The 11,985-nt window shown below is 31.0% G+C and overlaps 1 protein-coding gene across 4 annotated transcripts; it reads left to right on the forward strand.

The window, feature by feature from the left end:
* Positions 1–948: 948 nt before the first annotated feature.
* On the forward strand, positions 949–6,751 carry LOC105205425. Of its 4 annotated transcripts, XM_039459552.1 has the most exons (7): positions 3,528–3,668; positions 3,900–3,981; positions 4,284–4,414; positions 4,809–5,001; positions 5,127–5,607; positions 6,354–6,420; positions 6,492–6,741. In XM_039459552.1, exons 2-6 carry the CDS (start codon positions 3,927–3,929, stop codon positions 6,376–6,378), a joined length of 885 nt encoding a protein of 294 aa, XP_039315486.1. In that variant the 5' UTR covers positions 3,528–3,668; positions 3,900–3,926; the 3' UTR covers positions 6,379–6,420; positions 6,492–6,741. The 4 variants fall into 4 exon arrangements, with proteins under 4 accessions (XP_039315485.1, XP_039315484.1, XP_039315483.1 ...); XM_039459551.1 differs by lacking the exons at positions 3,528–3,668; positions 3,900–3,981 and adding an exon at positions 949–2,852 and having other exon boundaries at positions 6,492–6,751; XM_039459550.1 differs by lacking the exons at positions 3,528–3,668; positions 3,900–3,981 and adding an exon at positions 1,066–1,914 and having other exon boundaries at positions 6,492–6,744.
* The last annotated feature ends 5,234 nt before the right edge of the window (positions 6,752–11,985 follow it).

Genomic DNA, 11,985 nt, shown 5'->3' on the forward strand with positions numbered 1-11,985 from the left:
TCAATATTTTATAAAAGGTCAATTCTTCTACATCTATTTTTCTAAATGTACCTACATAATTGCTGATTACAATTTGTATGCAAGATTTCGTCATATAATTTCATAAATGTTGTCCTATCGGGGAATATCGAGTCTCATCGCCATTTCGACAACTCCACTCAAATCACATATAGCTGTTACTATTGCTGTAACATGATTTTCAATCTCGAGATTCTTCAGTCGAATTCTGGCGCAGTATTCATTAACTTCGTACGGCAATGAAAATATGTTTAAAAAATTTAAGTCCACTCTTGGCCACCATGCGCGTTTTTATTTAACAAGTATGTAAATATATATATCATAAATATAACTGTTACTTAAATTATTTTTTTACTATAACCTGTTTTCTCACATTTACTTTATTTTATATAAATATTTATTTACTCAAACGTACATAGTGTTGCTCAACGGAAACCGCGAGAAGGTGGTGGTCTCTTCCGTCAGGAGGAAAATGTAAAAAATTCTTATCTATACTTAAAAGTAATACGATTTAGAAGCAATATTTCATCAGCTACATTGTTTTACAATATTAACTAGTCGCATAAAAAATGGAATTAGTTAACATTGCAAAATAATGTAACTGATAAAATATCACTTTCAAAATAAATTTTTTACATTTCCCTCAGTGTGTGTGTGTGTGTGTGTGTGTGTGTGTGTGTGTGTGTGTGTTTGCGTGTTTACATTGACACGCTCGTTCTTGTCGAACGATGTCCTTACGGACAAAATATTTTATACACTCTTTCGAGCGATGTCCTTACGGACAAAATATTCTACACACTCTTTCGAGCGATGTTCTTACGGACAAAATATTTTATACACTCTTTCGAGCGATGTCCTTACGGACAAAATATTTTACACACTCTTTCGAGTGATGTCCTTACGGACAACCCAGATAGATTTAAAAAAGTTTTAATGTACAAAACCTAGCGCTGTTTGATAAAAAAAAAACAATGAGAAAATTGAAATAAAAAGCATGCGATAAATGTAACAGCTTGTGCGTATGTGACCGATGTGACTTAGTATTAAGTTTACATTTATATTTTTATATTTAGACAACTCGCAGCATAATTAAAGTAAGTACGATATATTAGTAAATACGCTTTATTTGTTTAATTTGCCATGTAACTACTAAAAACAACAAGTAGGTGACATTGAATATTAGGCCATATTGAGCATATTTCCTTTACTTCTAATTTTACCTGAGATTTTTTGTGCGTATTGCAAATAAATTAAAGTTTGTTTCTTTTTTAAACAAATTGCAGGTTAGAATGTTTTACTGCAACTTCTGCAATTTTGGAACTCCATATTTAAAAAAACACTTAGACCATCATATTTATCATAGAAACATTACTTATTTTTATTATTGTGGCTATGACAGATGTAAGAAATGCTTCCAAAGTGGTACATATTTAAGAGCACACTTACGTCGAACCCATGGATTACACTCAAAGAAGCATGAAACATTTCTGTCTATAGCTTTTTCTGCTGATGAAAGAGGGAAATTTGTATGTACAATCAACATTTGCAAGAAAAAATTTGATAACTTTCATCTTCTTATAAAACATTTGAAAAAGCACATTAATAAAAATCAACAAATCCAATGTCCGTTTCGAAATTGCAAAAGAAGGTATTTTGTGTTATCTTCTTTTACCAGTCACATATCAAAAATCCATAAAAATCGTTATGATCAAGCAGAAATAGTTACTGTTGAAAATCCTGTTGTTGAATCTGAAGAGTCATTAAACAACACACTGCTTGAAATTGATGACCAACCCAATATGATAGTGCAACATGAACCTTATAATGCCCAATACGATGCTGATGAATCAGATTTATTTCTAAAAAATGTTGGTCAATTTTACTTAAAACTAGAAAGTAAGTTATTACTTCCAGCATCAACAATTCAGTATATAGTTAATGAAATAAATTACATTCATGAGAAAGGACAAGAAATCGTTCAACAAAAATTACAAGAATCTTTTTTGGCTGAAAAAATTTCATCTGATAAAATAAATCAAATTATGAAAAACGTTTTCAAAAGTGATCCTTGGATTAAAAGTAATAACATCTTTCAAACAGATTATAATATTTATATAAAAATTTTTTTAAAAAAGAGTTTGATTACGTCGATCCAATCTTTATTGAAATCGATAAAGTAACGAAAAAGTATTTTGCTTACGTGCCTGTGCAAGAAACGTTAAAAAATTTTTTCAAGGATAAATCGTTGCAAAATGTAATTGATCTTAGATTGCAACCCCAACACGATGAATTTTTACAAGATTTTACAGATGGAAAAGTTTTTAAAAGCAACTTGTTTTTCAAAGATAATCCAGAAGCTTTACAAATAACTCTTCACCAAGATGCATTTGAAGTCGTTAACCCAATAGGTTCAGCAAAGAAAAAACATAAATTATTGGCCATTTATATGAGTTTGGGTAACATACCAGACAACTTTCGTAGTCACATTAACTGCATTAAACTTGTTGCTCTATGTAAAGAAGCAGATTTTAATCATAAAAGTGTTTATGGAAAAATAGTAGAGGATTTAAAAATTATTGAAGCAACAGGAATTGAAATTGATAGTAAATTTATTAAAGGCTGTCTTGTTTTTATCACTGGCGACAATTTAGGCAGTCACGGATTGGGAGGTTTTGTTGAAAATTTCAGTACAGCACAATATTTTTGCAGATTTTGTCATGTAACAAGAGAACAATTTTATTCTGCTAATGGTTCATGTAAAATATACGAATCAAGGAACATTGAATCATACAATAATGCTTTAGACAAGATTGGAAATAAAAATGATTTTCAAGGTATCAAATTCAATTCAGTTTTCAATCAATTAAAAAATTATCATGTCTGTGTACCAGGGTTACCTCCATGTTTAGGACATGATTTATTTGAAGGAATTGTAGCCTTTGATTTGCAATTATATATTGCTTATTTGATTGATAATAAGTGGTTTACTTTAAAACAATTAAACAAGAGAATTGAGAACTTTAAGTATTCGACAGAAGATCGACAAGATAAACCCTGTACAATAAGTGCTATGAACAAGAGAATATCTGGAGGTGCTTGCCAAATTTGGAACTTTCTTAGACTTTTGCCTCTTTTAATTGAAGACAAAATCGAAACAATTGATGATGAAGTGTGGGTTTGCATACTTCTACTCAGTGAAATAGTTGAAATCATTTGTTCTCCAATAATTCATAAATCTTGTTTACCTTATTTACAATTAATTATTTCTCAGTACATTTTAACAAGAAAATTGTTATTTCCTCAAATTAAGTTGCGTCCAAAGCATCATTACCTGATTCATTATCCTGAACTCATTTTGCAGTTTGGCCCTCTAATGAAAGTGTGGACTATGCGTTTTGAAAGCAAGCATCGTTTTTTTAAAAGAGCCATTCGATACACCCTTAATTTTATAAATGTACCAAAATCTCTCAGCATAAAACATGAACTTTTACAGAGTCTTGTACGATTAGGTACAGATATTAGAATCCAAACAGAATTCTATGAAGTTAGTAACTTTTACATCGAATTGTACAACAAAGATATACAAAAAGCTATACAGAATGCTAAGTTACCTCAACTGATCCAGCAATGCAGCAGAGTTGTTGTGAAAGGTACCGAATATAAACAAGGATATGCTTTAGTTTTACACCAAGATGGTTATCGATATACAGAAAAATATTACTGTTTCTCTGCTGTGAAGAGAATATTTATGTTTTACTTGAAGTGATGGAAAATAAGTACCATATCTTAATGCTTATGAACTTGGCCAAATTAAATCATATGAATATGTCGTACCCTACATGAAATGATATACTTCAAACCATTGTATGTTTATACTACAGGAAATATGTATTGCATTAAATCATCGTATGGTTTTGTTTCTCGTTGTGTTTGACACCATCTACATAATCGATATCATATTAAGTACGTTATATTGGAAAAAAATTTATTGATTAACACGTATTTATAAATTTATTAAAGTTTATAATTATTAAATTAAGTTCATATTTTATAGAATTTTTGCTGTACCATATTGAAATGTTAAATGTCTTATTTAATTTAATTTTATTGTTTTGTTTAATATCTTAATTTCTAATAAATTTATACATTTTATACGTTTTATCAAAACGTATAAAACAGAACTTCAGGATCCTCTTGAGTCTGAGCACAAAGATTGTCGTAAATGTTACGACAATCTTTGTGCTCAGATTCTTTCTATTTTTCAGATCGCAAAATGCCATTATTCAAAGTAGAATCACCTATTCACAAAAGAATCATGATAAAAGCAAATAGTATATCCGAAATAATTGAAATTGCAATAAAAAAATTAAAACTTCCTGAAGACAATACTTACAAGGTAATTATAAGTTTTTATCATTATTTATAATTTGTATTTTTTCAACTAAGATTATAGTTACTATTCAATTTTTGTGTGTTGTTTACTTTATTATTTTTAGACTAGTGCAACGTAAATATATTCAAATTAGTAAAAATTTTAAAATCTTTTTTTTATGTGAAAAACGTTTTTACGAATAGTATAGGTAGTTGTACCTTTATTAGAAATCGATGGATTTACAAATAAAAATTATTTGCTTTTTTGTATAAGTAATCTGTAAAGTAATTTTTTATATAAGTAATCAGAACTCCCCCCCTCCCAAAGAAAACGTTACATGTGTATTATTTACAAAAAATGAGTTACGTTTATCAACCTACTCATTATAAGAATATAATGTAATTGAATTTTTTTGTAGTTACTTTTACAAAACGATGGAACAGAGATAGATGATAATGATGTGCTACTGGAATATGCAGAACAATCTAAAGATATGATTGTTTTAACGATTTTAGGTATAAACATGTCTTCGGACTATGATAAAAAAAATGAAGATAACCAAATTGTTTTAAATGAATCTAGTTCGACAATGCAGAGAAATGACATTTCAGGTATACATTTCATTACTTTTTTCATTAAAAACTTGGTTTTTATTTATCATCAAACCTTAACTACCTTGTTTTATCCCACCTTTTCCTGTATACACTCAAGTGTTTTTTTTTTTTATTCATTTCAGATTCTAGTTCTATCAGTACATGTTCTGAAGCATTAAGTTCATCAAATAGATCAAGTACAAAAGTAAAATCAATAAATCTAGAAGACGGAGTATGGAGTAAATTATCGGAAAGAATAGTTGCTGCTTGCGTAAGAGGAGATAAACTGTGTTTTTCCGACAGAAAAGCAGTTATTCAGAAAATCGTAGAATATATGATTGATACTCTCAAAAACACGACAAGAAGTAAAGCACATGAAATTGCGACAATTCTCTGCAATACTTATCCGAAAACTTTTGCTGATACAATTGGTAACGATGAAATGTGGGGAAGTGGCTTAGAAACCGTACGGCTTGAAATTTATAACGCCTGTCTTTATAAGATTAATTCAAAAAAACGTAAATCGTTTTCGAAAGCTACGAATTATGACAGTGACGATGCGGAGCAAGAAGAACGTCAGCAGCAAGCTACATCACGACGTCAAGACGAGTATGGCTGCGTTGAGTATGCACCTATTCTATTAGATGAAAATGCTGAAAGTGAAAATAAACGACGTACTTTATTAAAACTTTTCGCCCTTCACGAAATAAATCCACAAGTTTTAAAATTAATGAAAGAAACGTATCCAACTCTTCGTGCCGTATTAAATGATAAAAACAGAAATTTAGAGATAATAGCTGCTGAGTGGCCTTTCTTACAAGAAACCGATTGTTTCTTTCAACACTGTTCTCGATTATTAGGGAAAAATGTTGTTCAAGTCTGGACAAATTCACTTAGTAACAAGACGAAATCCATACGGCAATATTTCAAACATTCACAGAAAAAAAAGCAAATGAAATAAATGAGATTATAAACGACTGCAAAACAGCTGTTCAAATAAGGAAGGATAAAATACCAAAACTATTAGTGATTTTCCGATTATTAATCTTTTATTTCAATGAAAAGGAAAATTTTCTTTTTAAAATAATTGGAGTAAGTATAAGTCATTAATAAAAAAAGCTCAATAAAATGTTGAAATGTACATAAAAAAAAATAATGAAGTAGAGTAAAATTAATATATTTTAAAAGTAAAATAATATATTTAAAAAATAATATTAAAAAAATTTTTTTTTAATTACTAAATTATAGTGAGTTGTTTCTTAAATAAATTTAAGCACTAAGATCTAGCTACGACTGTTGAGGACAAAGGCGTTCTTGTTTGTGTTTTTACCGGTCGAATATTTCTCTGTTATTATATTTTTATATTTTAGAATGACGTTGATGATGCTGATGTAATAAATGCTGCTGACACTGAGTATCCTGTGCTTATCATCAGAGGTATTTTTATTAAAAGCCTTTAAACAATAAATGCTTTACTTTACACCTTTAATCATAATTTTGAATTGCAGGAAAATCATTATACGACGAGAATGCAAAATGTACTGTCATTATTGGTAAAAAAGTTTCAATTACTTCCACGAATTCTCTGGAAGGAATCTTGATAACTTTTCTCGCATACTACGTTTATGGATTTTGCTATTTACCTAAAATTGAAAAATCTCTAGAATTTATACAAAGGTAACTACGATTTATTATAATTTCTATATAAATGTATATAACGTAAGTATATCCTATATAGCTTAATACTCAATATGGCCTACTTGTTATTTCTATAAGTTTCTTGGTTATATGATGAATTGAACAATTAACGCTGTGTTGTACAGGCTGTCAACGTGTTTGCATCAGTTGACAACTCGATTTTTGTATTTTGTTGTTGATAATAAAATCACATTTTTTTATTGTTTCTTTTTATTATCCATCTTTCTAACACTTTTTGTGAAAACGAAATAATATTATTAGACTAGTTAGAACAATTAAGTAACTTATGTATCTAATACGACCTAAATGACACTTTCTAAAAATCTTTATGCATTGCGGCTACGTAAATATTTAAAACTGTCTTATATTTTAAATTAATGTTCATAAATATTTTCTACTTTGAATCTGGCCATCAGTTTTTAATTTTGGATTCAGCAAAAAATTAAAAAAAAGCTTAGATAGGTCATATGAGGTACAGTTACCTTCACACCTTCACACTATATATATAGTGTATATGAGTAGTTCATTGAACTAAATTTTATTCATTTAACTATACTTGTTATTGTCTTTACTTTTAATCTTTTTTACGCTCCCTGATAAATGCATTCAATTCATTGTTTATATACATAAATTATTACACAAACAATCACCACATGCCTCAGTGATCGAATTGGCTAACAATAAAATACTCGCACCGGAAAGTCGGCAGGTCCTAGATTCGATCTTTGGCAGAGGTGTGTGGGCTTATGGGATAATTGCACAAGAATGATGTCAGGATGAGAGGTGCGAGGTGTTGAGCTTCGCAGTAATTTACACTTTGTATCTTGATTAAACGTAACAAAGTCTTTATTGTTAAAAAATGGCAACTCACTTGTACACTTGGCGTTACTTTGTAAGAAAATTAACTGAATTAACTGTATAACCGATAACTTGAATTAGGGAGAGAGTGTTCGGAGCGTGATTTCGAGGGGCGAATCACGTGATCAGGGTTTTCCTCTATTTATTACTTTATTTCCACTTTTCTTCTTATTTCACTTTTATAATTCTTTTTATTTATCTGTTTAAGAAGATTGCCTGTGGCCTATTCCAATGTGGTCAATTCCCTTTTATCATTTTTATTCACTTTAACTTTTTTATCTCTACTTCTGTCTTTTTCTATCTTACGCTGTTCCAATTCCGTGTTCTCTCGTTCGTCACTTTTACTTCTCTCCTCGGTTCAACCGTCTTTTCTAAATCTCTCGCGTTATGCGCCTTCATTTCTATCATGCTAATTACTATTCTAAGCTAACTTATTCCGCCGATAAATAGCCTAACTTGTATGAATCCTACAGCTGTTATTTTTCACAATAAATTCTCTACAGTTTTTTCTGGGATTGAGAAAAAGATGGGGGATCTTATAAATGCCTGTTAGCATAACTTATTAAATTACTCAATTTAATATGTTACATTGCCAATTCCGGCTTCATGTAATGGATTGTGTTTTAAAAACTGACAAAATATTCAGTGCGCAGTTTGCATGAATTGAAAATTGTATCTAATAATAAAATTATTATATACACATGAACATTTAGTATTAGTTCGTATTGGCAATATTTTGTCGTATTTCTGATTTAAGGGGTCACACCACTGTAGAGCCTCCAAAAAAGATCTATTTTTGATCATTTTTCATGGGAAAACGAAAATGGTAACGTAAAATCCGTTTCAAGTACCTTATTCTACGTATTTCAAAGTACTAAAAATTTTTTTTTTTGTATTTTTTATTACAAAATGGCGATGACAAAGCTTGGCAATGATGACTACTCGTTTTGGAAGGTGCCTTACTGCCGCACCAAAATCTGTTCCATTTTTTTCTTTAGAACAAAAAACCAATTTTTTTTAATTCTTTATGTCATTAGCTAGTGGCTTACTACTTACAGAAATTAAAAAGTAATTTTTTTTTGTAAAAATGACACAAGTTTTAAAAAAAATACTTTTTAGTGAAAAAATTTGCAGAAAATTGTTTATAAAAAAAAATTTTACAACAAAACGTAACATCCGTACGTAGTTCGTTGACAAATGTATTTTAGAAGCTACAGTTAAAATTTCAAGTAAATCGGTCAAGATTTATGGAAGTTATGGATGCAAGCTTAAAAAAAGTGATTTCGAGAAAAATGCGTTTAAAGTTTTTGTAACAGAGATAGAAATTTTTCCTTTATCTTTAATTTACGATGCCTGTACCATACAATTGGCCTTCTTTATTGATGTTTCCCTTTTTCTGATCCCTCTTGGCCGATTTTAAAGAAAAATTTACTATAGGTAACTAATCTTCTTATTATTCTCACGATCAGAAGGATCCTTTCGCAAATGCTTCAAATTTTGCCGAAAAGTACGATGCTTTAAACTTCCAAAAATGACACTTAGGAATCATTTTTCGCTTTTAGACCTTTTGTACCTTATTTTATATAAGCGTTATTAAAGCGTCATTTAAGCAAAAAAAGAAAAACCGATTTTTTGAAAATTCTACAGTAATGTTATCCGTTAATTCTTCTGACAATGAGTCTAATTCCTTTAAATTTATTTAATCTTTTTATTTCATTAATACTTACTGTTATTGAATTAACAAGATGTTTCCAATTAGACCGATGCTGATGATTTAAGAACTTTTTTCTTTGCATACTAACCTTTAGCTTTCATTACAAAAATATTAATAACATACTTGTATATTTTTTTGATTGCAAAGTTAAAGAGCTGCTCTTTAACTTTGCAGATGTTCATTTTATTCCTGTGTCGAATCATTTGCTTTCTCCGAAAGACGCAAGTTTTTGACAACTCTCTATTACCGTATTACTCTGAACGCGGTATAATTGAAATAACCCGAAATATGTATATAACGATGGCAATCAGGCGCAACTTGGTTCAGCCGCAAATAGCACGCGTTTTAATTTGTACGTATTGGTATTTCAAGCGCCGCCGCAGGTTTACGATCGAGAGTGCGCATCCACTCGCCGCCTTCCGCGCAGACGGATAATGTTTAATTCAATTTAATTGAGTACACTTCGCCATGCTTAACATGAATATTGACCAGGATCGCATAGATCCTCGCGCGTTTAAACGCGTATGTACACGACTCGTCAATAAACGTGATTGCGGAATTGCTCAACGTGCCGATATGCCGCCGCGCCGCGCTGCTGCGGAGAACTCGATTTACCGTTTCTTATCCATCGCTCGGTGAATCGATCATTTCAGAGATGACATGATTTTCTTGAAACAGACTATATTGTAAAAAGTGTTTCAAAACTGTAGACCGATTTTTCACAAACCTTGAACGAATACGCCTATGCCTAACCGCTTCTTTTAACGACTCCTTGCGGTCCAAAGATATTAATAGTAAAAAAAAATTACGAAAGTAATAAACTTTTTTGATATGAAATATGTTACATATCAACGAAGTAACTGTCACCAATTGTTTTATTAATACAATCATTTTTAATAAATTTATATTTAAGTTAACATTGTATTGAGTCTAGAAGAACTGTATTAAGTCTATAGTTAATTGATACTTGTTGCCAGGGATCAGAAGTACTATTAAGTGATAATTTCAAATTATGGTATGATATAAAATTATTTTATTTAGACGAAGTCGAAGGGTACAATATGCTAATTATCTTATCGCACTCCACATTTCTGCTATCCTGACATAAATCGCATGATAACTGTGTGTGACTCATAATCAGTTATACGCGGTCGGATAAAGCATTCTGTACTTTTAAAAAGTTCATTATTACTTGTGATCTTTAATTAATAATCGCCTTGAAAGATCGTCCTTTTGCCACCCTGTTATAATACTGAATTGTATAATAGCATAATTTTTTTATCTCATTACGTCAAAATAATGTCATTGAAAGTCGTCCTTCAATTTAACATGAAATAAATTGGAAAGAAATACACAAAGGCATAACGGTCTGTTCAGAGAAGATTGAAACGGCTTTAATTACATGATAATTGAATACAGGACTATGGTAATAATATGACAATGGTAATAATAATCTTTTATTAATTTATTCTAATGTTGTTAATTATTTAAATTCAATGTATAAATAATTTTAATAAAACTTTTTTCATCATAACTATATTCTTTAAATAAATGTTGCCTAAGAATAATAGAAAGATTTACTTTGAAATTCTCGCAGAATACAATATTTAATTAGGGTCTATTGTAAAAAATATAATGCAGGTCAAGAAACTTGCTCCTTTCGCGAGAAATCGCCAGGGTTCGAGCCCCAGAAGTTCATGAGCGATCGTACCGAAAATGAAAAACGATTATTCAATCGAAAAGACGAGAACGGAGACCCAATGACCGATGACTAAACGCAAAGAACGCAGTCGCGATCGATGCGCAACGTTGTCGGCTGGTCAGACCTGCTCTCTAAACTCAGGCGAATTGCCGAAGTAGGCTGTTATTTAACGATTTTAGTGAATCATTCGCATATAATTGGCCTAGGTCACGGATCGTGAATGCTGCTAAGCCAGTCGCGACGATTGCTTTCACCGCGGAGAGCACAGATACCCAGGGCCGTCGAGAGGTCACATCGGGCCCCAAGGTAGTTTTTGCCAACGGGCCCTCTGAGTATTTTAAAAAATATGTAGCAATATCAAAATATTGTAAAACTAGCTTACGAATTACCGTTTTATTACATTTGTATTCTGGTAATAAAAATTTTTAGACGTTTTCACAAATATTTATTTTAAATTTGAACGCATGAATTAAACAATGTTAAACTTAACAAGACTAGGTAAAATTTACTTAAGTCTAAATTAATTAAATTTGTTTAACAAAGCTTTGCGTGCTTTTCGTTCTGCAAATGTAGAAGTCGATCTCTTTGTTACTTCCCCGCTAATTTTTTATGACAAGTCATTGCTGAGATGACTAAATCCCTTCGGGCCCCTGGAACACCCAGGCCCCGGGGTAAATACCCCGGCTGACCCCACCCCCTGTCATCGGGCTTGCAGATACCCCGCTTCGTCCTTTACCCCTTCGTCATTCTTTGGCTTATCTTCTGGCGTGTATCTACACTACAAACGCGCGAGTTAACACGTGCACGGGAGACTCTTTCACGTAAAAAGAGGTTTATTTTCACTTGGAAACTGTCACTAAAATGATCCAATTTTTGCTCGCAACCTTTAACGACCTAATCTACTTATCTTTGCCTATACAGTAGAGCTTCTCATATCCGAAGTTCCGTTATCCGAACGTTCTACTAATCTGAATGTTATAACATATAGTGAATTAATGTTGTTCTCTTATGTAAAGAAGTTAAAGTAGAG

This window comes from Solenopsis invicta, unplaced genomic scaffold, assembly GCF_016802725.1.
Source record: "Solenopsis invicta isolate M01_SB unplaced genomic scaffold, UNIL_Sinv_3.0 scaffold_741, whole genome shotgun sequence".
Taxonomy (NCBI): Eukaryota; Metazoa; Arthropoda; class Insecta; order Hymenoptera; family Formicidae; genus Solenopsis; species Solenopsis invicta.